The sequence below is a fragment of the Lepidochelys kempii genome, chromosome 5 (assembly GCF_965140265.1).
Source record: "Lepidochelys kempii isolate rLepKem1 chromosome 5, rLepKem1.hap2, whole genome shotgun sequence".
Classification (NCBI taxonomy): domain Eukaryota; kingdom Metazoa; phylum Chordata; order Testudines; family Cheloniidae; genus Lepidochelys; species Lepidochelys kempii.
Genome location: NC_133260.1, coordinates 2,108,493 through 2,134,538, shown reverse-complemented (window position 1 = coordinate 2,134,538; position 26,046 = coordinate 2,108,493). Strand labels below are relative to the sequence as shown.

At 43.1% G+C, this 26,046-nt stretch overlaps 1 protein-coding gene across 9 annotated transcripts in view; it reads left to right on the top strand.

The window, feature by feature from the left end:
• Positions 1 to 26,046, top strand: part of UNC13B (unc-13 homolog B) — a 381,168-nt gene that overhangs the window by 240,294 nt on the left and 114,828 nt on the right. For all 9 annotated transcript variants that reach the window (XM_073343305.1, XM_073343304.1, XM_073343298.1 and 6 more), the window contains 3 exons: positions 8,592 to 8,819; positions 9,606 to 9,747; positions 24,348 to 24,517. In XM_073343305.1, the coding sequence (XP_073199406.1) occupies positions 8,592 to 8,819; positions 9,606 to 9,747; positions 24,348 to 24,517 (540 nt within the window). The remainder of the gene's footprint in view (positions 1 to 8,591; positions 8,820 to 9,605; positions 9,748 to 24,347; positions 24,518 to 26,046) is intronic.

Sequence of the window (26,046 nt, the reverse complement as noted above, 5' to 3'; positions counted from 1 at the left end):
TCAGTCAATAGCCTCTGAAAATTTTTACATCTCATCAATGCTTTGTGTGAATCACTTCCCAATATCACCTGTTAGCTTCATGAAGGAGTTGACCACATTCTCAAATCCTTAGGTATTCCTATGACCCAAAGGCTTTTGTCTACACACAAACCTTCATTGGTTTAATTAAATGTATATTTTTAAGCAGTTTAGTGTTAGATGCAAGATTGTGTATAGACACCATGATCGGGGTTTAAGTAGTTTATTTCAATTTAACTTTATCCAGTAAAAACATATTAAGCTAAACCAAAATAAGACACTCTTAAACTGATGTGTCCACACAGAATTTTGCACAGATCTAACTAAATCCAGTTTAAAAACACACCCTTAGTAAACCACTGCAAACTTGTGTGTAGGGTAAAGTCTGATATTCCTATTTATCTAATAGAATCAAAGAATCATAAAAATGTATGGCATGAAGGGACCTCGAGAAGTCAAGTCCAGCCCCCTGTGCTGTGGCAGGATTAAATAAACCTAGCCTAGATTATCCCTGACAAGTGTTTGTCCACAACCTCCCTTGAAAGCCTATTCCAAAGCTTAGCTACCTTTATAGTTAGAAAGTTTTTCCTAATATTTAACAAAAATCTCCCTGGTTGCAGATTAAGCACATTACTTTGTTGCCCTATCTTCAATGGACACGGAGAACAATTGAACACCGTTCTCTTTATAACAGCCCTTAACGTAGTTGAAGACTACTATCAGGTCCCCCAAAGTCATCTTTTTTCAAGACTAAAAACACCCAGTTTTTTAAATTCTTTCCTTAGAGATCAGGTTTTCTAAACCCTTTTACCATTTTTATTGCTCTTCTCTGGACTCTCTCTGGTTTGAACTCTCACATCTTTCCTAAAGTGTGTCCTTTGGAATTGGACACAGTACTCCAGCTGAGGCCTCACCAGTGCTGAATACAGTGAGACATTTACTTTGGGTCTTACATACAAAACTCCTCTTAATACAGCCCAGAATGAGATTAGCTTTTTTTGAAATTGCATCACATTGTTGACTCCTGTTCAATTTGTGATCCAAATGCTTTTCAGCAGTACTGCCACTTAGCCAGTTATTCCCCAGTTTGTACTTGCACGAATCATTTTTCCTTCCGAAGTGAAATACTTTGCATTTGTCTTGGTTGAATTTCATCTCATTGATATGACACCAGTTCTCCAATTTGCCAGTCATTTTGAATTCTAATCTGTCCTCCAAAGGGTTTGCAACCCCTCCCATCTTGGTGTCCTCTCAAAATTTTATAAACTGTTATTCTCTAGCTTGTCCAGTTTGTTGTTTGTGGTGGTATTTTCCTTAATTCATGGCTCAGATCTAACTGATGCTAGCTTCTTGTGAGCAGTTAACATAACTATGAAATTTATTGGGGAATGATAAATCTTGGGGCCATCATTACTATCTCGCGCTTCTAGGAAGCTTTTGGATTTTGGAGATGTGTAGATAAGCAGGATTTACATATTGGACTTCTTTGGTTCGACTTAATAGTTGAATGCCCTTGAAAGATTTTATCTCCTGCTAGCTTCTTGTATTTGTGATTGGTGTGTAATAGCTACTTCACCTCCATCCTCTCTTCTTATGGTCATTCACTTTAATTTTGAATTTGCAGCCTTTCAAACATTTGTAATTTTTATAGCTACAATATTCTAAGTGGGAGTTTTTCAAAGACACTTCGGCCCATGGTAATGCCAGAGATCAGACTAGATTATCATAATCCGCTCAAAACACCATGTGGGACCTTTCTGCAAGGACAATCACAAATGCTGTTCCTCCAGAGATAGTCTCCAAGTCATCCATTGGCTGTAATTTTACATCAGCACTGCAGGTGGGAGTGTGCCTCTCAACTCTAGTAGACACACATGCTAGCTCTGCTCAAACTAGTGTGCTAAAAATAGCAGACTAGCTGGGGTAACAAGGGTGGCAGCTCAGGCTAGTTGCTGAATTACAAACCTGCCTAGCCTCCCTAGCTATGTACTTGAATGGATAGCCCAAGCCAATACCCGTGCTACCTCCAGCTACTCTGATATTTTTAGTGCATTAGCTCAAGCAGAGCTAGAAGTGCTGTCTATCTGAGCTGGGAAGCACACCACTAGCTGCGGTGTAGATGTACCCTAAGACTGGAGAAGGACGACCACATACTGACATTGGTACCAGTGGTCAAACTCACCTAGAGCCCAAGATATATCTTAAGGGAGGAATTGGCGTCTCCTTCTGAGACTTTGGGACATCCCAACCAGCACGAGGGCTGCACCGTTCGATGACAATATACTCAACATCCTCGCAAGCCTATGCAGTTTCACTGTGATGAAGTAGGAACCCCGCTCTCCCACATTCAGAAAGTGTTCCTAAAGAAGGGATACTAGAGGGTCCCATTTGGAGCCCTATCTCAAGCAAGACATCACTGGCTCTGGACCAGCCAATGTCAACCTTGGCCAGAATCCTTACAATGTGCCACTTTGGCCATGTTGGCCTTATTGAGGACTATTTCTGCACAGGTCCCAGATTCCCCTCCCAAGCACAAAGGAAGAGAAGGAGTGCTGCCATTAGCAAGGCCCTCCGTGTTAGAGCAGGATATTGGCCTCCACAAGCAACTTGAGGTTACAACTGGGGGACAGGAGCAAAAATCAATGTTGCCTCCCAAAGCGCCTTCCTTGTCGTCGTCATCAGGTGAGAGAGTAACACCAGTGCCAGCGATTGATTTCAAGTCATCCCAGGACCTCTGGGTTGTGAACTATCAGGCTCCATTTACAAAATAGAACTTTCTCTCCTGGGAAACAGCCACTTTCTTCTTGAAACTATAGTAAAGAAGAGAATTGTCAGACAGATAGATGAATATAATTTGTAGGGGAAGAGTCAACATGGTTTTTGTAAAGGGAAATCATGCCTCACCAATCTACTAGAATTCTTTAAGGAGGTCAACGAGCATGTGGACAAGGGGGATCCAGTGGATATAGTATACTTAGATTTTCAGAAAGCCTGGAATTCTACCTCAATTAATCCATTAATTTGCCCATTCTACACAAGGAGAGAAGAAGTTACATGCTGTGGATGTTTCAGAGCCCTACTTTATTACATCAACATAATGAAACCATTCAAATATGTCTTCCTGTTTATTTCTGGCTATAGCCAGCTGTTCCAAAGGTCTGGCCATCTCATTACAGAGAATATCTAAGTGGGTAACACAGTTTACCTTGTCTTGCCAGTTGACTGGTATACCTCTCCCACTGCAGATATCAAGTGACATTCTCTGCCTGCTTCAGAAATATGCGAATAGCCAAAATCCACTGAACGTGCTGGGGTAACCGCCACCTTTGTCAAATATTACATACTGGATTTAGCCACTAGATCAGCTGCCAAATTCAAGACAGCAGTACTACAGTGTCTCTTTGACTGATGCAGCTGAAACTCCTTATTTCCACCGTCCTGGGGGCCTACTAATTGCCAGGCACATACAGTGTGATCCATTCTGACACTGACTACAAGAAGAAACTATGGTTACTTATCCTTGTAGCCTCATTCTGGGACAAGAACCTTATCTTCTGATCAGATTAATATTCTTGTTTATATATAATATATATATATATATATGGGTTATAGCCTCGCCAGTTAATCTCCTAAAATCAGGCAACATCCTGTAGTAACTGTAGTTCTTTGAGGTGTCATAGTCAGTGTGGATCCCATTAGGCTCCATCCCTACTTTCAGAATTCTCAAACCTTTGAATTGCATAGAATCTGAAGGAAGGTTGCATTTGCGGTGCCCTTTATGCCATCACACACGAGCACGAGGAGGCACAAGGCTTGTGCATGGCCCTGAGAGACATTGCTATTAAAAAAAAAAATCTGATCTCGCACGCATGTGCAACTACAGTGGGATCTACACTACCTCCCTCTCGAAGAACAACTATTACTATGGAGCAAGTGACTGTTCTGAACTTTGTATAGAAGTCTTCTGTCACCTGCATCTCTTCAGACATTCAAAAATGTGTAGCAAATCATGCAGAAATAAAAATTCAGCTTTATCAGAACCACTCCTGTGCACACATTTCTAGAAGTATCTCATTCACTTAAGAGCACGAGTCCTATGGAAAGTCTTGGTTGCTTCAGCACTTCTGAAAATCTCAGCTTAAATCTTCTCAATGTGTATAGATTTCCTGTGCAATTTACATGCTTAAGTCTTGGGTCAAGTGCTGTAGCTATCTTTAGAAATTTCATCTTGGTATCTTCTTTGCATTTTGTCAAATTTGCAGTGAAAGTGTTCTTAAAACAAACCACGTATGCTGGGTAATTATCCAAGACTGCTATAACATGAAATATATGGCAGAACATGGGTAAAACAGAGCAGGAGACATACAATTCTCCCCCAAGGAGTTCAGTCACAAATTTAATTAACACATTATTTTTTTTTTTAACAAATGTCATCAGCATGGATGCATGTCCTCTGGAATGGTGGCTGAAGCATGAAGGGGCATACGAATGTTTAGCATATCTGGCATGTAAATACCTTGCAATGCTGGCTACAAAAGTGTCATGTGAACGCCTGTTGTCACGTTCAGGTGACATTGTAATTAAGAAGTGGGCAGAAGTATCTCCTGTAAATGTAAATAAACTTCTTTGTCTTAGCGATTGGCTGAAAAAGAAGTAGGACTGAGTGGACTTGTAGGCTCTAAAGTTTTACATTGTTTAGTTTTTGAGTGCAGTTTGTAACCAGAATAACCTACATTTGTAAGTTGTACTTTCATGATAAAGAGATTGCATTAAGGTACTTGTATGAGGTGAATTGAAAAATACTATTTCTTTTGTTTATCATTTTTTACAGTGCAGATACGTGTAATAAAATATAAAGTGAGCTCTGTACACTTGGTATTCTGTGTTATAATTGAAATTGGCATATTTGAAAATGTAGAAAAACATCCAAAAATATTTAATAAATTTCAATTGGTATTCTATTGTTTAACAGTGCGATTAATCACGATTAATTTTTTAAATCATGATTAATTTTTTTTAGTTAATTGCTTTCATCGACAACCCTAGTTAAAAGGTATTTCAAAAAGTGAAACATACCAGTTTTTCAAAGTGCTATCTCTCAGGAACACATTTAACTCAAATTTTGTGATAAGTGTCTTCTGACTATATATTTCAAATGAAGAGAAGCTTTTGAAGATAGATGAGGATGCAAATTGGGCTTACAATAGAAAGGATTCCTCTACTGTGGAAACACATCTAATGTTTCTTTTATGCCTTGTTTGGCCAATTAAAGCACAGTATTTAAAATGGTTCCTGAAATCCACATCTACAGTATATATTTCTTAAATGTAGTATCTGATACAATAGTGGGACTAATTAGCTGCTGCCTCTTTAGTTGAAATTTGTCCACCACTTTTCAATCCCAACTTCAGTCTGGTCAGTGGCAAGAGGCATTGAATTGAGGGTCTCTTTTATATTAATTTTGGTGAAATAAATGGTCCCAAAGAGTTAAAGGTGTTAACATGACCCTTTCACTGTCCAACATTAAACAGCACTAAACAAGATTCGGGGTTGGGTGTACAGGGACCTCAGCCTGCTTAGTGCCGGGGAGAAAACACCATTAAAAATCTTTTTATTAAAGATGCAGAAAAGAAGAGGGGAAAGGTTAAAACATTTGAAATGTAAATTAAGTAGGGTGTTCATTTTAACAACAAAAAGAACAGGAGGACTTGTGGCACCTTAGAGACTAACAAATTTATTAGAGCATAAGCTTTTGTGGGCTACAGCCCACTTCATCGGATGCATAGAATGGAACATATAGTAAAACGATATTTATATACACATACACACACACACACAGAGAAGGGGGAAGTTACCATACAAACTGTAAGAGGCTAATTAATTAAGATGAGCTGTTATCAGCAAGAGAAAAAAACTTTTGTAGTGATAATCAAGCTGGCCCATTTAGACAGTTGACAAGAAGGTGTGAGGATACTGAATATGGGGAAATAGATTCAATATGGGTAATGACCCAGCCACTCCCAGTCTCTATTCAAACCCAAGTTCATGGTATCTAGTTTGCATATTAATTCAAGCTCAGTAGTTTCTCATTGGAGTCTGTTTTTGAAGCTTTTCTATTGCAAAACTGTCACCCTTAAATCTTTTCCTGAGTGGCCAGAAAGGTTGAAGTGTTCTCCTACTGGTTTTTGAATGTTATGATTCCTGATGTCAGATTTGTGTCCATTTATTCTTTTGCATAGAGACTGTCTGGTTTGGCCAATGTACATGGCAGAGGGGCATTGCTGGCACATGATGGCATAGATCACATTGGTAGATGTGCAGGTGAACGAGCCCCTGATGGCGTGGCTAATGTGATTAGGTCCTATGATGGTGTCACTTGAATAAATATGTGGACAGAGTTGGCATGGGCTTTGTTGCAAGGATAGGTTCCTGGGTTAGTGTGTTTGGTGTGTGGTTGCTGGAGAGTGTTTGCTTCAGGTTGGGAGGCTGTCTAAGCGAGGACTGGCCTGACTCCCAAGATCTGTGAGAGTGAGGAATTGTCCTTCAGGATAGATCTTTGATGATGCGCTGGAGAGGTTTTAGTTGGGGGCTGAAGGTGATAGCTAGTGGCGTTCTGTTATTTTCTTTGTTGGGCCTGTCTTGTAGTAGGTGACTTCTGGGTACTCTTCTGGCTCTGTCAATCTGTTTCTTCAATTCACCAGATGGGTATTGTAGTTTTAAGAATGCTTGATATGAGAAACTGCTGAGCTTGAATTAATATGCAAACTAGATACCATGAACTTGGGTTTGAATAGAGACTGGGAGTGGCTGGGTCATTACACATATTGAATCTATTTCCCCATGTTAAGTATCCTCCCACCTTCTTGTCAACTGTCTAAATGGGCCAGCTTGATGATCATGACAAAAGTTTTTTTTCTCCTGCCGATAATAGCTCATCTTAACTAATTAGCCTTTTACAGTTTGTATGGCAACTTTCACCTTCTCTGTATGTATATTTATATCTTCTTAAAAAGAAAAGGAGTACTTGTGGCACCTTAGAGACTAACCAATTTATTAGAGCATAAGCTTTCGTGAGCTACAGCTCAAGGAAGTGAGCTGTAGCTCACGAAAGCTTATGCTCTAATAAATTGGTTAGTCTCTAAGGTGCCACAAGTACTCCTTTTCTTTTTGCGAATACAGACTAACACGGCTGTTACTCTGAAATATATCTTCTTACTATATGTTCCATTCTATGCATCCGATGAAGTGGGCTGTAGCCCACGAAAGCTTATGCTCTAATAAATTTATTAGTCTCTAAGGTGCCATGAGTATTCCTGTTCTTTTTGCGGATACAGACTAACACGGCTGCTACTCTGAAACCTGCCATTTTAACAACGTTTCCTGTTCCCTTTCCCTCTAGCTGGACAGTGTTTTTAGAAGGAATCTCCTCTTTTTGACAGTGTTAGATTATGATAATTTCCCTTTTTGGGGAAAAGAAAAAAAGTGAGTTAAGATGGGCTGGGGCTGTTGTTGTTAAAGTCTGATCCTGTTTCTAGAGAAGACAACAAGAGAAATGCACATAAATGAGGGAGAGAAGATGGGCAAAGATAGAAAATGCAGCTGCTGTCTGGTGCTCACTTTCACTTGCTGCAGTTTCACTGCTGGAAAAACACAGGTACAGCGCCTGGTCGTCTTAGCCACCCCAAGACCTGGCACCGTTGTACAAGAGTTGGGCTGTTTAGGGCATTGCTTTTACTTGCCTCTCTGGTCACAGGCTTATGGCAGTATTGCAAAATACACAGTCTTAGCCAGCCAAACCAGACTCTTACTGGACAGAAGGAAAAAGGAGAGTGATAGGGAAGAGAATAAGTAAGAAGGGGAAGGAAAAGAGTTCATGGGAGGAGGGGTCGCAATGGAGAGAACACATCATCTCACATACCAGATAGTGGTTTGGATTCAGTCGGAGCCAGTGGAGGTGGCAGTGTCATCTTGGTGCCTTGCTTTGGCCTGGTCTGGTCAGAACATGTCTCAGCATTAGGATGGTGAAGGCCCAGTCATGTTATGGTAGACCCTCGGGTGCCAGGAGTTGCTGGGATTGTTTCACCAATTTTCCTCTTGATCTCTCTCTTTTTTAAAAGGACCTCAAAAGATAGTGATGGGCAAAATAGCCCTGTCCCTTCATTATTTTATCCACCAATTAAGCTTAATTTCCAGCACACGAATTTTGGTTTGCTAATTTTCCATTCCCACATTCTTCTCATTTAAAAGGCATGATCTTCACACAATCCTTGAATTATCCCAGGAGGCCACCTTGTTTGGACTAATTCAGTCGGTCTCCCTTTTGCACCCTTTCCTATCAACATTTGTTGTTATTAGGGTTATTGTGACATTTTATGACTGTCACTCACTTTTCACAGTTGAGCTCCCAATTAGGTAAATTTGTAGTCCCAATTATCACAACATATCTTCTCAACTGATTTTTTTTAATATAATAAACTTGATCTCTGTCATCATGATTCTGTAACATAACATATATATGATTTCCTCATTGTTTACAAGTTTTTGGTAACTGTTCCATGCCTTATTGTACACAGGAGCAGCAGAGAAGAGCTCTAAACATGGAGCAGAGGATCGGACCCAAAACATCATCATGGCCATGAAGGATCGCATGAAGATTCGGGAACGGAACAAGCCAGAAATTTTTGACTTGATCAGAGATGTTTTTAGTGAGAACAAATTAACACATGCTCAGCAAATGAAAACAGTGAAACAGAGCGTGCTTGATGGCACTTCCAAATGGTCAGCTAAAATCACTATCACCGGTAAGCGGAAGCTAGACAAATTCAGACTGGAAATAAGATGTAAATTTTAGCAGTGAGCATAGGCGCTGATTCCGTGGGTGCTCCAGAGTTGGAGCACCCACGGGGAAAAATTGGTGGGTGCTTTGCACCCACTGGCAGCTCCCCACCCGTCCTGCCCCCCCAACCCCCCAGCTCACCTCTGCCTCCTCCCCTGAGCGCGCTATTGGGTCCTGCTTCTCCCCCCTCCCTCCCAGCGCTTGTGGCGTGAAACAGCTGTTTCGCGCGGCAAGCCTGGGAGGGAGGGGGCCGGAGGGGGAATGCGGTGCTCTTGGGGGAGGAGGCTGGGCCGGGGCAGGTATTGGGGAAGGGATCCAATAGGGGCAGGGAGAGGCGGATTTGGGCGGGGCGTGGGGGGTGGGGCAGGGGGGGGCGTGAGCTCCCACTGGTGCTGACAAAAGTTGGTGCCTGTGACAGTGAGAATAACCATTGGAACAACTGACCAAAGGCTGTGCTGGATTCTCCATCACTGAGCGTTTTTAAGTCAAGACTGGATGTTTTTCTAAGAGATCTGCTCTAGGAATTATTTTGGGGCAGTTGCATGGTCTCTGTTATACAGGAGTTCCGACAAGATGATCGCAATGGACGCTTCTGGCCTTGGAATCTGTGGTTCTCAGTGTTAAACTGTCATTGGTGAGCATTCCTGTTTCTGAGGAGCGTAGTGCAGTAAGCTGTTCTGTCACACAGTACATGCCACATCTTTTAGCACTGCAGGCTTATAGCAAAACTTTATTATTATTTTCTCCACAGTGGTTTGTGCTCAGGGTCTGCAGGCTAAGGACAAAACTGGATCCAGTGATCCATATGTGACGGTTCAAGTTGGCAAGACAAAGAAGAGAACTAAAACAATTTTTGGGAATCTGAACCCTGTTTGGGAGGAGAAATTCCACTTGTAAGTACTCACTGAATATCTGCCCCTGGTCTGATCCATTTATATTGTCTGTATTTCTTCACGAGCATACCTTTCTCTCCTGTGTCTGTACGTGGTACTTCACCACTTGTAGTCGTGACTGTGTTTTGTCTGTTTCTGTTTTACATAGTGTGTGCTCATAGCATAATCTGTATAGTGATATATACTGAACTATACAAAAGTGTGCACATCCATTTTGCCTCCACTTCTTGTTCAATAGTTCATAGATTCTGTATCTACTTTTATCAATATTTGTATAGAAAGTTGTTGTTTAGACATCCCCAGAGAGGGAAGAAAATCCTTAATAGTTTGAAGACTTACACTGTTCCTTTATAATAAACAACCTTTGAAATTCTTTAGAAAGGTAGCAGTAAAACACACACAAAAGAAAAGACCTCACCATTCCTTTCATTGTTACTCCTTGCTGTGGTGTTTGAACTGGCTTGTTAGCGCATTGGGGGTAGCTTGTCACTTATTTTTAAAGCTACTTGCTCTCCTACAGTGCTGTAAAAATAAAATAATGATAACTTGAGGGATAATCTGTTTACAAGATTATCAACCTATTTTGGGCTAAATTTAAAATAAAGGCTGCTTATATGGCAAATAAGCGCCAAAGGCTGAGTCAGTGAGCCCAGGATATGGTTATCGAGTTAATAAGAAGCACTGTCAAGTTATAGGTACTCATTTTAATTAAATGTAAAAACAGTAAATGGAAAAAAAAAAAAGCTTCTGAAAATAAAGTGGACTGCGAAGATTCTGGATCCTAAATTTTTTTTAGCTAAAACCTCTTTGTCTCCTTCTTACCATCAAATTATCAATCCCTCTCTCCTTCTCTTCTTTTCTTCTTTCCCCCACTCCTTCCCGCTCTAGGTCAGCAAGGCTCTTCTCTGCACACTGAAATATATTTGTTTGCATTGTATTTCAAAACTGAGTTTGTGACCCCCAAGCCTGTCTCTACCATGTACAATGAAAACAAAAAATGAGATTCTTTTATTTTAACATTATTAATCCAAGGTAAAGTTATTACCTCCTAAACAGGAACTACTGTAGGTTATTACTGTAATAACTCTAGAATCAACATAGCAATAAGTCTGCCTCCATCTATATTTGTGTGAGTGCCATTAAAATCTTGATTTATGGCAGTGTCGTTACCATGGTATTTACAAGTATGTTCCAGTCTAATTTTAGGGAATATAACAAATACTGTGGTAAAGATAATACAGTGTGATAAATTTCAGTGTTTTAATTGTGCCACTGAACAAGTTTTATGGAAATATCCATGATTCAGCCAGTAATATGAAAATTGATCTTAGTGCAAACATTCATTTTAGTATTGCTAGGGGACAGAGCACCAAGAAGGATGAGGTGTTGAGAGGAGCTGAGGAAAGTGGGATTTAAATAGACAAGATATTGAGGTTTAAGGATGCTGAAAAAGAACTGTACCAGGTTCAAGGTGTTCCTAGGTGTTGCAACTGACCTTGTTGTGGATAAAAGGAGAGCCATTTTTAATTGTCTAGGACACAGGAGTCTGTCTTCTCAGAGATTTAGGTCAATTGCAGACATGCTATTTATGCTTGGTGCTTATGGATTCCTTCTGCTGATGACTCTTCAAATGCTGACATTTCCTAGCATTCATAATCAGAGCCTAGCTGTTGAACATATGCTACACAACTTGACCAAAAACATTCTTCACTGGGAAATCTCTCTCCCAAGGAGGCTTATCCAAGAGAAAAATCATCATTTTTTTAATAAAGAAATTATTTGTTAGATCTTATAATCAAAGTGAGGAGCTTGTATCAGTTATTGTAGAGGTTGTGATAGTACCTGCAATGTACTAGGCAAGATACAGTTCCTACCTTAAGAACTTATGGTCTGAAAGACAAAAAATACCCAAGGGAGACAAATCAAACCAGCAGAGGGGTCAGGTCAGTGGGTTGGTAAGTTCTACTTCCATTGGTTTTTGCACAAGTTGGTTTCATTGGGTTTTCATTGGTAGCAGAGGGGCCAGGTCAGGGGGTGGTCGTAGGTTGGTAGTTCTACTTTCATTGGTTTTTGCTTTCTGTTTGGTTTATTGCATGAACTCTTTACAGCTTTCCTCTCCAGTGATTACTAGCTGGCTAACTTCTCAAAGGTGTCTTCATTCAACAGAAGCACAATTAAATGCTCTTTTCGAAGGTTTATTACAAAGTAGGATGTCTGTCTAAGTGATAAAAAGTTTAGCCATTTTAGGGTTCCTTTGTAACCCTTGATGTGATGCAAGGTGGTGTATGTACAACTGAATGCCTTATAGGGCTATTCACAGACACTGGTACAAGAAAATTCATGAAAGTGTTCAGAAACTCAGTTGTCAATGCTTTGTGTAAAGGCTTGTCTACACTTTCAGCGCTGCTGCTATAGTACTTAAAGACACTACCTACGCCGACGGGGGAGCTGCTTCTGTCGGCCTAGTTAATCCACTGCCGCAAGAGGTGGAAGCTGTGCTGATGGGAGAAGCCCTCTCCTGAGGCCTGGTCTACGCTGGGGGGGATCAAGCTAAGATACGCAACTTCAGCTACGAGAATAGCGTAGCTGAAGTCGACGTAGCTTACATCGATTTAGAATCACTTACTTCACGTCCTCGCTGCGCGGGATCGACGGCCGTCGCTCCCCCATCAACTCCGCTTCCGCCTCTTGCCGTGGTGGAGTTCCGGAGTCGATGGCAGAGCGATCAAGGATCAATTTATCGCGTCTACACTAGACGCGATAAATCGATCCCCGATAGATCAATCACTACCCGCTCATCCGGCGGGTAGTGTAGACATGACCTTAGTGACGTAGTTATACCGACATAAGTTGGTAGTTGGTAGTGTAGACCAAGCCTAAGAATGGAGTACCTATTCCAAGTATGGTTTTCCCGTGCTTGTTAGAATAAGGCAAGACAAGGTGCATACGAGTAAACTCCTTGGTTAAAGGTGATCTCCCTCCTTTCCTGTATGTTTCTTTTCTCTGAAAAAAGAACATATGGCCCAGCCTGGAAATTCAGGTTTAGAACCATGTTTCCAAGAATAAAACTTTGAGATCTTTTTGGGTCTACATTCCCAAATCAGTACTGTGTAGAGTACCTATTGCATTCCCAAATCAGTACTATTTTAGACCATTATCTGCCTACATTGCCACAGGATTAGCGTTTAGATTAATAACCAGTTCTCAGAGTGCATTTACATCTCTAAGAGTAAGCTATTTGATAGAGCAGGTAGTAGGCCATCCTTGTTGTTGCCTGCTGGAAACCTGTAACTGCCTCCACATCCATTACAGAAAGTCCTGAGGAATTTAATAGGAATGAAACCAAGTGAGTTTCACAGTCATTTAATAAGCTTCTATTGAAATTACTCTAAAGACCTTTAAAAATGTGAGACTGATCCCTTCCTTCTGCACAATTACATTTGATTGGAAATGTATGGGGCATGCACTTTATTTCTATGTGTGTAGCAGCGTCTATCACAAGGAAGCCTATATCCTGATTATCTGTGGCCACTGCCACACGAGAATAAATGGGATATTTTGAACTATCCAGTACGATTTTAAGGCAGGATTCTAATTCTTTGTTAGATTCTATAAGATGGTTTAAAGCACTCTAGGAAAGTTTAGGAGTACTTGTGGCACCTTAGAGACTAACAAATTTATTTGAGCATAAGCTTTCGTGAGCTACAGCTCACTTCATCGGATGCATGCAGTGTAAAATACAGTGGGAAGATTTATATACACAGAGAACATGAAACAATGGGTGTTACCATACGCATTGTAACAAGAGTGATCACTTAAGGTGAGCTGTTACCAGCAGGAGAGCGGGGCGGGGGGCGGGGGGGGGGGGGGGGAACCTTTTGTAGTGATAATCAAGGTGAGCCATTTCCAGCAGTTGACAAGAACGTCTAAGGAACAGTGAGGGGTGGGGGGAATAAACATGGGGATATAGTTTTACTTGATGATGCCCTGGAGAAGTTTTAGTTGGGGGCTGGACCCATCTGGACCCATGGAAAAGAAGCCCTTGAGGAATTCCACCATGATTTCAAAAATTTCCATCCCACCATCAGCTTCAGCCTGGACCAGTCCACACAAGAGATCCACTTCTTGGACACTATGGTGCTAATAAGCGATGGTCACATAAACACCACCCTATACCGGAAACCTACTGACCGCTATTCCTACCTACATGCCTCCAGTTTTCATCCAGACCACACCACACGATCCATTGTCTACAGCCAAGCTCTACGATACAACCGCATTTGCTCCAACCCCTCAGACAGAGACAAACACCTACAAGATCTCTATCAAGCATTCTTACAACTACAGTACCCACCTGTTGAAGTGAAGAAACAGATTGACAGATCCAGAAGAGTACCCAGAAGTCACCTACTACAGGACAGGCCCAACAAAGAAAATAACAAAACGCCACTGGCTGTCACCTTCAGCCCCCAACTAAAACCTCTCCAACGCATTATCAAGGATCTACAACCTATCCTGAAGGATGACCCATTACTCTCTCAGATCTTGGAAGACAGGCCAGTGCTCGCTTACAGACAGACCCCCCAACCTGAAGCAAATACCAGCAACCACACAACAGAATCACTAACCCAGGAACCTATCCTTGCAACAAAGCCCGTTGCCAACTGTGCCCGCATATCTATTCAGGGGACACCATCATAGGGCCTAATCACATCAGCCACACCATTAGAGGCTCATTCACCTGCACATCTACCAATGTGATCTATGCCATCATGTGCCAGCAATGCCCCTCTGCCATGTACATTGGTCAAACTAGACAGTCTCTATGTAAAAGAATAAATGGGCACAAATCAGACGTCAATAATTATAACATTCATAAACCAGTCGGAGAACACTTCAATCTCTCTGGTCACTCAATTACAGACCTAAAAGTTGCAATTCTTCAACCAAAAAACTTCAAAAACAGATCCAAGGGGAGACTGCTGAATTGGAATTAATTTGCAAACTGGATACAATTAACTTAGGCTTGAATAGAGACTGGGAGTGGATGGGTCATTACACAAAGTAAAACTATTTCCCCATGTTTATTCCCCCTCCCACTTCCCACTGTTCCTCAGACCTTCTTGTCAACTGCTGGAGATGTCCCACTTTGATTATCACTACAAAAGGTTCCAGCCCTCTGCCCCCCAGCTCTCCTGCTGGTAATAGCTCACCTTAAGTGATCACTCTGGTTACAGTGTGCATGGTAACACCCATTGTTTCATGTTCTCTGTGTCTATAAATCTCCCCACTGTATTTTCCACTACATACATCCGATGAAGTGAGCTGTAGCTCACGAAAGCTTATGCTCAAATAAATTTGTTTGTCTCTAAGGTGCCACAAGTACTCCTTTTCTTTTTGCGAAAACAGACTAACATGGCTGCTACTCTGAAACTAGGAAAGTTTATATTTTCTATTTAGTTCTTTTTGGAAGGGCTGATGCAGAGCACCTGCATCTATGTAGTGAAATTACATGTATAGTATTTAGGAGAAATTTGATAAGGAACAAAATTTCCTTTGAAAGGCAAAGCCCTGTGCTTGCTGAGAGGCTGCTTAACCCCACTTTAAAGCATACGATTATTGGCATCATTTGCTAATGTTTGGAAAAGGACCCAGTGTCTAATGGATGTGGACACTGGAAGTTGCCCTATGTACAATAGGACAACTCTGCATCTCCTGTCCTTGGCACAATGCAAATTGTTTACTTTAAAATATCTTCCCATGGAAACTGCTTTGTGCTACCCAGCTGGGTCTGATCCTGAATGGCAGGTGTGAAATCATTCTGTCTGGAACAGATTACGTTGTCACTGGGCACTTTGCAAAGTGTGTTTATTCCTTCACTGCGGAAGGGTATGGTGGTTAGAGTGGTTGCATTGCCTCCCTTCAGTAAATAATCAATATTATACTTAGACACACACAGCCACAAATAATACACTTCATCACGGCTATTGCTTCAGGCATGGCACTGCTACATAGTTAACTACTGTGGTGTCACCCACAGCTTCCGTTTGGTTCCGTAATTGTCTTTTCAGCAGCCTAGCCTATTATCATGCTCAGCAACTTTCAGTCATCTCTGTAGTTACATGTGATTGTTCCTCTGAGTTCTGTGTTTACCCTGCCCCTTTCAAGACGGTTACATCTGTTGCTTGCTCTGCCTCTGTTGTTCAGCTACATCTTGATGACCGTGGAACCTTTCAGTTGTGCTTCCTCATCCCCTGTGCCTGGGCCTTAGTTGGATGAAACCGGTAGTAAAGTAAAATCATATTCTGTCTACACGGCAATTAGAGACACGCAGCTGGCTTGTGCCAGCTGACTTGGGTGAAGGGGATGTTTAATTGCAACCTCTGAGACCCTCCCACCTTCCTGGGTTCTAGAGCTCGAGCTTCATCACAATCCCAAATGCCTATGCCCCTGTCACGGAGTGTGGGGGAGTCCAGGCCCTGCACCCCTCTTCCTAGGATTCACTGAGACTCTCAGCCAGCCAGTAAAACAGAAGGTTTATGGCCAACAGGAACACAGTCCAAAACAGAGGTTGTGGGTACAACCAGGACTCCTCAGTCAAGTCCTTCTGGGGGAGCAGGGAGCTTAGACCCCAGCCCTGGGGTTCCCTGCGTTCCTCCACCCAGCACCAAACTGAAACTAAACCCCCCCAGCAGGTTCCCTTCTGCAGCCTCTGTTCACATTCCTGGGCAGAGGTGTTACCTAGGGAAGTGGTAGAATCTCCTTCCTTAGAAGTTGTTAATTTCAGGCTTGACAAAGCCCTGGCTGGGATGATTTAATTGGGGATTGGTCCTGCTTTGAGCAGGAGGTTGGACTCGATGACCTCCTGAGGTCCCTTCCAACCCTGATATTCTATGATTCTACCTCTCCCTCCCAGCTCAGGTTACAGGCTCTCAGGTCTCCCATCCCCAGGGCACATTCCCAGGTCAACACTCCCCCCTCCCTGCTGCGTCACATCGTCACAGCCCCAGTTAAATAGAACCAAGCCCCATGAACCCGTCTCAGCTGGCACAGGCCAGCCGTGGGATTTTGAATTGCAGTGTAGACATACCCATAGTTTCCCAGCTCAGTGACCCCTATGAAATTTGGATTTGAACAGTGGAATTGATGCTATGCAGCAGTGCCTAGGAGGAAGCTGGGATAATGTAGTTAGAGATTAAGTGGTTCTGAGCACTGCTTCTGCCTTTTGCACTTTGAAGATTTGTTTGTGTAATCACAGCTGCAGAGATAGGTAACAGCAAAATGGCTGATTTCAGAGTAACTTGTCCCTCTAAAACAGGGGTTGGCAAACTTTTTGGCCCAAGGGCCACATCTGGGTATGGTAATTATATGGCGGGCCATGAATGCTCACAAAATTGGGGGTTGGGGTGCAGGAGGGGGTGAGGGCTCCGACTGGGGTGTGGGCTCTATGGTGGGTCCAGAAATGAGGAGTTCAGTATGTGGGAAGGGGCTCTGGGCTGGGGCAGGAGGTTGGGGTGTTTGGGATGGGGACTAGGGCTCTAGCTGGGGGTGCGAGTTCTGGGGTGGGGCTGGGGATGAATGGTTTGGGGTGCAGTAGGGTGCTCCGGGCTGGGACCAAGGGGTTCGGAGGGCAGGGGGGGATCAGGGCTGGGGCAGAGAGTTGGGGCGTGGGAGGAGGTCAGGGGTGCAGGCTCCAGGTGGCGCTTCCCTCAAGCAGCTCCCAGAAACAGCGGCATGTCCCCTCTCTGGCTCCTACGTGGAGCTACAGCCAGGCAGCTCTGCATGCTGCCCCATCTGCAGGCACTGCACCTGCAGCTCCCATTGGCTGTGGTTCCGAACGAATGGGAACTTCAGGGACGGCACGTGGGGTGGCGGCAGCGTGTGGAGCCCCTTGGCTGCCCCTATGTGTAAGAACCAGAGAGGGGACATGCCGCTGCTTCCAGGAGCCATGGTATGCACGGAGTGAGGCGAGCCCCTGACCCCGCTCCCCGACTGGCGTGCTGGAGCAGGGCAAGTCCTGGACCCTGCTCCTCGGCAGAAGCTCGAGGGCCAGATTAATGTTGGAAGGGCTGGATGTGGCACCCGGGCCTTAGTTTGCCCACTCCTGCTCTAGAACAAACGAGTTTAATACTGGTAGGAACAGAAGACTTATTTCTTTGTTCTGTTGGGATAATTATTTGTCAAGGAGATCTTGCCAAATCTCAGGGCTTTTACTCCATGGTTGTCATCCTTGACCTCTCAGCTGCTTTTATACCAGGGATCGGCAACGTTTGGCATCAGGGTAAGCCCCTGGCGGGCCGGGCTGGTTTGTTAACCTGCTGCGTCCGCAGGTTCGGCCGATCGCAGCTCCTACTGGCCGCGGTTCGCTGCTCCAGGCCAGTGGGGGCTGTGGGAAGCGCCGCAGACCGAGGGATGTGCTGGCCGCCCTTCCCACAGCTCCCATTGGCTTGGGATGGCGAAGTGCGGCCACTGGGAGTTGCGATCGGCCGAACCTGCAGACGCGGCAGGTAAACAAACCAGCCCTGCACACCAGGGGCTTACTCTGATGGGCTGCGTGCCAAAGTTTGCCGATCCCTGATTTATGCTCTCCTCCTCCCCTGGTTCTCTGATCTCTCAAGCCATCTCTTCCTCATATCTTTTCATTCTTTCTCTGCCTCCCTCTCTCACTGTCATGGGGATTGCACTAGGCTCTTTCTTCTGCTCCCTTCGCTGTACCATTTGTTATGGTGACCTCATCTGCTTAGACACAATTGCCATCTTCACACTGACGACTTACCCAGTGGCCTCTCCACCCTAACCTGTCTGTCTCTCCATGTACTTAGCTGGCCTCTCCTTTTAAAAGTTAACGTGGCCAGAAACACTGGCTCGCTGTTTTCCCCATCGCTGTTGACAACACAACTATCCTCCCTTCCCCAGATCTGTAAGTGGGACGGCTTGGACTCCGCCTTCTCTCAGCCTGCTCATTCAGGCTGTATCCAAACCTTGCTCCTTTCTCCCTCGAACATCTCTGAGTCACTCTTTCTGTTTCTCTACATCATTGCAACTCCCTCATCCCGCATCACCTCAGATAGCTGCCTCTAGCCTGGTTTTCCAGACAACCACCTTGCTCCCCTCAGATCCATTAAAAACTCCTGCAGAGAGCCCGTCTTCCTGCTTATCCGCTCTGTCCTATCATGTCCTTCTCCGTCTCCTTCACTCTGCCATCAATGCCACTCTATATTATCCACCTCTCTTACAAACACCTTTTCACTTTCTTCCATGCCACCCTTTATGTGCAGGAAACTCTCCCTGTAACACTAGCCTGTAACGGTATTACCCTGTTCTCCTTCAAAACTCCCCTCCACAGCCACTGCTACCATGATTCCTAAAGGAAATATGAGTCCCAAATGGCTGTATAAGTGCTCGCTAGGCATTTAAAGATATTTATCCTTTTAATTTTACCTTGTAACTTATATTTTTTAAATGGCTCAAAATCATTTAGCTATGTGCTTAGCTGGCCTATTTAAATCTATGTAAATATTCCTCTTTCCCTTGTCCTCCCTCCCCCGTTCCTTCAATTGTTTGTTACACCCACAAGTTTCCTCTTGTCTTAAAAACACTGTAGGTAGAACTGAATAGGGAAACAGTTTTTGTATGCTGGAAGAATTTTCCATTTTTCCAAAATGTTTCCTGCCACAGATTGGAACAAAAAGTCAAAATCTTGAAAATGTTCACAAAGAGATAATACAGGATTGGTTTTTTTTGATTGGGTCAGTTGAAATGTTTCATTTCAGTTTCAACCTTTTTAATTTGTTTACTTTTTTAGACTATAAATAAGCTGAAATTTTGAATTAAAAAGTTTTGAACTGTAAAATGGAACATTTCATTTAAAAAATGTTGAAACTGGATGTTTTGACAATTTCAAAACATTTTTTCCAAAATGTTATTTGAATCAGGAAATTCACAGACGCCGACCCTTCTCCACAAACCGTTTTTGTCAATGAAATTGCATTTTCTGATAAATATTTTGTCAAAAATTCCTTACCAGCTCTAACTGTAAACTCTTCAGAGTAGGGACTGTGTCTTCCTCTGTGTTTTCACTATACTAAGCACAATGGTGTCCTGAGTCTAATTTGGCCATCAGAGCACTACAGGAATTAAAATAATAAATAAATGATAATGGCATAAGCCAGGGAAACTCTTATTTGTGAAAAGGAGGCATTAAGTCACAGTTTCACCAATTTCCCTCCCTCCCATAAGAACAGCCAGACTGGGTCAGACCAAAGGTCCATTTAGTCCAGTATCCTGTCTCCCGATAGTGGCCAATGCCAGGTGCTACAGAGGGAATGAACAGAACAGGTAATCCTCAAGTGATCCATCCACTGTCGCTCATTCCTAGCTTCTGGCAAACAGAAGCTAGGGACACCATCCCTGTCCATCCTGGCTAATAGCCATTGATGGACCTATCCTCCATGAACTTATCTGGTTCTCTTTTGAACCCTGTTATAGTCTTGGCCTTCACAACATCCTCTGGCAAGGAGTTCCACAAGTTGACTGTGCATTGTGTGAAGAAATACTTCCTGTTGTTCGTTTTAAACCTGCTGCCTATTAATGTCATTTGATGACCCCTAGTTCTTGTGTTGGGAGGAGGAGTTAATAACACTTCCTTATTTGCTTTCTCCACACCAGTCATAATTTATAGATCTCTATCATATCCCCCCTTAATCATCTCTTTTCAGCTTGGAAAAGTCCCAGTCTGATTAATCTCTCCTCATATGGAAGCTGTTCCATACCCCTAATCATTATTATTGCCCTTTTCTGAACCTTTTCCAACTCAATGTATCTTTTTTGAGATGGGGCGATCACATCTGCACACAGTATTCAAGATGTGGGCATACCATGGATTTATATAGAGGCAATATGATATTTTCTGTCTTCATAGAATCATAGAATATCAGGGTTGGAAGGGACCTCAGGAGGTCATCTAGTCCAACCCTCCACTCAAAAGCAGGACCAATCCCCAATTAAATCATAGAATCATAGAATATCAGGGTTGGAAGGGACCCCAGAAGGTCATCTAGTCCAACCCCCTGCTCAAATCAGGACCAATTCCCAGTTAAATCATCCCAGCCAGGGCTTTGTCAAGCCTGACCTTAAAAACTTCTAAGGAAGGAAGTTCCACCACCTCCCTAGGCAACGCATTCCAGTGTTTCACCACCCTCCTAGTGAAAAAGTTTTTCCTAATATCCAACCTAAACCTCCCCCACTGCAACTTGAGACCATTACTCCTTGTCCTGTCCTCTTCCACTACTGAGAATAGTCTAGAACCATCCTCTCTGGAACCACCTCTCAGGTAGTTGAAAGCAGCTATCAAATCCCCCCTCATTCTTCTCTTCTGCAGACTAAACAATCCCAGTTCCCTCAGCCTCTCCTCATAAGTCATGTGTTCAAGACCCCTAATCATTTTTGTTGCCCTTCGCTGGACTCTTTCCAATTTATCCACATCCTTCTTGTAGTGTGGGGCCCAAAACTGGACACAGGACTCCAGATGAGGCCTCATCAATGTCGAATAGAGGGGAACGATCACGTCCCTCGATCTGCTCGCTATGCCCCTACTTATACATCCCAAAATGCCATTGGCCTTCTTGGCAACAAGGGCACCCTGCTGACTCATATCCAGCTTCTCGTCCACTGTCACCCCTAGGTCCTTTTCCGCAGAACTGCTGCCTAGCCATTCGGTCCCTAGTCTGTAGCTGTGCATTGGGTTCTTCCGTCCTAAGTGCAGGACCCTGCACTTATCCTTATTGAACCTCATCAGATTTCTTTTGGCCCAATCCTCCAATTTGTCTAGGTCCCTCTGTATCCTATCCCTGCCCTCCAGCGTATCTACCACTTCTCCCAGTTTAGTATCTATCTATCCCTTTCTTAATGTTTACCAACATTCTGTTCGCTTTTTTGACGGCCACTGCACATTGAGTGGATGTTTTCAGAGAACTCTCCACAATGAGTCCAAGATCTTTCTTGAGTGGTAACAGCTAATTTAGACCCCCACTGAAAACACCATCTTGGAAGCAGTTTGACTCATTTCATCTTTTTTTATTCATTTTTTACCCCCTGGTTTTTGTACATTATTTTTATTGAAAATTTTTATTTTAAATAATTCAGTACAACTAGACAATCAAGGTGAAACGTCACAAACAATCACAATAAAAACACTCCAACTAATATAAATATATTTTAAAAAGAGAAAACAGGAACATAAGAAGTGCAGCAAGTGCTGGAGAGCGTTAGAGAGGTGCTGCTTCCTGCATTGTGGGGACGTTTTTTAACACTGCGATATATGTTCAGACTCCACAAGACTGGGTTTATGCTGTTTCAATTTAAAAGTGAGCATTGTCCTTCATCTCCCAGGCAATAAACGTGTTCGAGTTGGATCCCAGAGCTCTCGTTTCTGTAGAAGTGGGGCTGATATCAGCCTGGCTGTCTTGGTTCAACAGTAACAAAGACTGCAGATTCTATAGGTGTACTCTGCCTTAAACCTCGCCTCGCCCCGCCCCCTGCCTTGTCCCCCCAGGTTCAGGTGTTTAACAGCACAGAGAGCTCCGGTGAATCACTCTGGTACAGAGCCAGGAGAGGAAATACAAAGAGGTAGAAGCCCCATAAAAATAGTAGCATCCCTCAAGGAAAGGTGTGTATGGTAGAGACAGTAACAGTCTTGAGGTGTACAGATCCAGTTGGTACCACTGAAAACGTTCTGCGGTGATTGTGGTGCTGCGCGGTCCCCTGTTGTAAGTAAAGAAAGAGAACACCGTTATTCCAGGTACCTCGTATGGTGCATGTTCAAGTTTAAAAGGCGCACAGTGCAGATCAAACTAGGTCAAATCAGCTTGAGTATCTTCCTAAAGAAGCAGTACTTTTGACAGACTGTAGTAGAGGGTCAAGACCTAGGGCCAGGTTAACAGAAGTACTTAGGCACCGAAAAATGCTGTCAGTGGGAGTTAAGGACCTAACTTGCTTAGGAGCTTGTGAAAATCCCATTGTGCATGTCTGTCTGCATCTTCGGGCAATTAAATACCTTTCCAAATCTGCCCCTAGGAAATTGAGAGTTTTTTATAATATTTGTTTGGGTTATGAAGAATTTTTAGTGTGTAGCCTCTTATTCTGCTGGGCCTACAGAGATGGCAACATGCCCAAATAGGTTTGAGAGCTAGAGGAAGAACCAACAGTCTTAGCATCTCCTCTTCAGCACACCATGCAATAAATCATCTTAAACACCTGTACATGTTTACACATGGGAGGGAAAGAATTAAAACCAGGGAAATATTGATTGAAACATTGGTTTTCTGTATTCTAAGTGGTACTTTGAATCGCTTGAGGAATGCAGAATGGATTGGTTTTCAAACAGCAGCAAACGATCAGGACAACCTCAAATTGCCTCTGCATTTCTCCATTTAATTCACAGTGAGCTCTTCTGCATTAGCTGTCTGTTAATGAATCCTAAAACACAATAGATGGCAATGGGAGACCAAATGAGTTCTTGGTAGGGAACATGTAAACACCATGGTTGCTGCCACATTTCACTGACTTGGCTTAGGAAATCTCTTTTGACCCATTTCTTCATTCTCTCTCCTTGTTCATTCTCCCCCTGTTGCTTAGCAACTGATGCAGTAGGTTTGAAAAGGCTAGAACATAGACCTTCAGCAGGAATTGCCATATTTTCAGGAACCCCCTTTTTTTTCTGGTGCGGCCAGACATTTGTAACGGTTATGAGTAATCACCCTTGTCATGCTTTTATATGAGCATTCAAATTGCTTTATCACATCACATGCCCAATAAATGAGCAGGGCTTTTGTGACAAGATCTCGCTATTTGCTGTGTCCCTATAGCTTTTGAGTTCTCTCATTTCCTCTGTGTGTTGTGCAGGTCACCTGCCTGTTTAGGTTTTAGGATACCTGAGTTTTTTTTTCTCAGCATCAGATCAGATGTGAAGCTTCAACTGAGAACAAAGCTGCCTTTTTGAAGGAGATTTCTTTAGTTCCCTGCCTGGGGCACGTTGTAGCTCTTAAATACCAACTTCGTTAGAGTTGCTGTTTCCCATCCCTTCCTCCCACACAGAAGCAGTATTATATCATCTCCCTGACTGTGTTGTTTTGTGCATTAATACACTGTTGCTTTGCTAGTGACACTAATAAAGTCTCAAACAAAATTAAGTTAATGGCCTCCATTTGAGTCTTCTTTGGTGAGGAGAGGAGAATGGAGGAGAGAGTTCTTTGTTGTTTAACAGAAGTTTGAACCTTTGACTAATACACTATAATCAAATCACTAGGCGGCATGCAGTATCCACTAGCAGTCCCTGGTAGTGGTCAGGGTCCTCAGAGTTTTGTGGCTATATTGTAGCAGAAGGCCTTCAAAAACTCTGTAGCACAATTCCTGCTGAGTACTTAAATTTTATTTGCATCTCGCATCCTTCGCCATCAGCTGCCAATGTGAATGAACATCTATGAAATAAATACCACTAAACGAATAGCAGAGAATGGTCAGTCATGCTGTAAAACCATGCATTCTACACCCTTGGATTCTGTGGCTGGTCACCCATCTGTACTTACTTGTCTTGTTCACAGTGAGTGCCATAACTCCTCGGATCGGATCAAAGTGCGTGTCTGGGATGAGGATGACGACATTAAGTCTCGTGTCAAGCAGAGGCTGAAACGTGAGTCGGACGATTTTTTGGGGCAGACCATCATCGAAGTCCGCACATTGAGTGGAGAGATGGATGTATGGTACAATCTTGGTGAGTAGCTTTTCAGTCCTCTAATTTAGATTACAATCCTTGGTAGAGTTTACAAATGTATGGAACTTTCCTTACTAAATTAGGCATGTTTGGGTTAGGAACTCTCATAATCCTGTGTGTGCATTAGTGTAATTTCCAAAGAACATGTGACTTTGAAGAGTTTTGGGGGTATGTTACGGGGCAGGCTATCAGGTGGTGGTCTTCCCAGTGAAAAACATTCGCTAATACATGCTCTTTGGAGAATCATAAAGGCAGAGTATTTTCTCTTTGCAAGCATTATAAATCACTAGAGCTGGGTGAAATTTTTTCCATGAATAGTAGATTTGCTAAAAAATTAAGTTTTGGTTGGCCTGAAACCATTTGTGAATTTGACACAAATGTGCCAAATAGTTTTGGCCACACACACTTTTTTTTTTTTTTTGGAGATGTAGGGGCCATTCACAAAATGGGGGAAAAAGGGAGGAGGTGGTGATGGTGCCCCCCCGACAGTAAGCGGGTGAGTTGTATCTGAGCAGTGACAGTATGTGCACATGGCGATGGGAAAGAATTTTGAAGATTACTAACTGCCTTCATCCTAATGCTTCTGCTGCCTCTCACAGGGCCCCAGATGTGTGTTTCTGGGAGGGGGAGCAGTGTCTCCAGAGTGGCTGAAGGAGAAGCTGCTTTTAAAGAACTGAGTTTGCGGATCGAGTAGGGACAAACTCTGACATCTGTACTGGGCTGAAATTTTCCTCTGGCCTCCCCAGTGGACCCAGTGATTATTATTCTGTACAGCTGTGTGGGAGATGTAGGTTCAGTTTTTGTTTCTAGACTCTCTTCTGTTCTGCCTAGGCTGAGAATGGAGGAGAGAGTTCTTTCTATTGTTTAACAGAAGTAAGAGGGCTTTGGGGATGGCAGATTGACTGAGGAATGGGATATGGCATCTTTCACCTGTAGGTCACCAGTTCAAATCCACCCTCAAATTATAGATAACTGAAAGTTTTAAGCATTGGAGAACTGTTCACTGGCCTATAAGAAATAAATTATTGAATTTCAGTCCACTTCTTAGCAGACACATGTGACCCTCAGTTGGAATTAATTTGTTTGTTGGATGCTTACTTAGTGAAACCAGAGTCTGAACTCCTCTCTCATCCTATGAGGTGCTCCCTGTGGGTATGAGATGCCAGGGCCTATGCTGTACCTGTACTGTGAATAAACGGGCTTTCAATCTCAAGGGCTGTTAGATGAGCACATTTCACTTAGACTGAATTATATTTAAAAAAAAAATTAGAAGCAGGAAAGTGGGGAAGCTTGAAGGCTCATATGAGGACACAGAGGACATCTTAGTGGGGGATGTTTCTCCTCATAGCAAGAAAAGTTAAGTAAAGCTCAGAGGAGTTAGTAACTTATTAAAGATGCTGTTCCCTTGCAGAGTGTCGGAAAAGGCACAAAGGACCAGGCTGGCAAAAATAAGATGGCCATACCCCAGACATTGTGGATTCCCACTGTGCCTCATTTTAGTGGTCAATTAATTGAGCAGGATTAGGAGG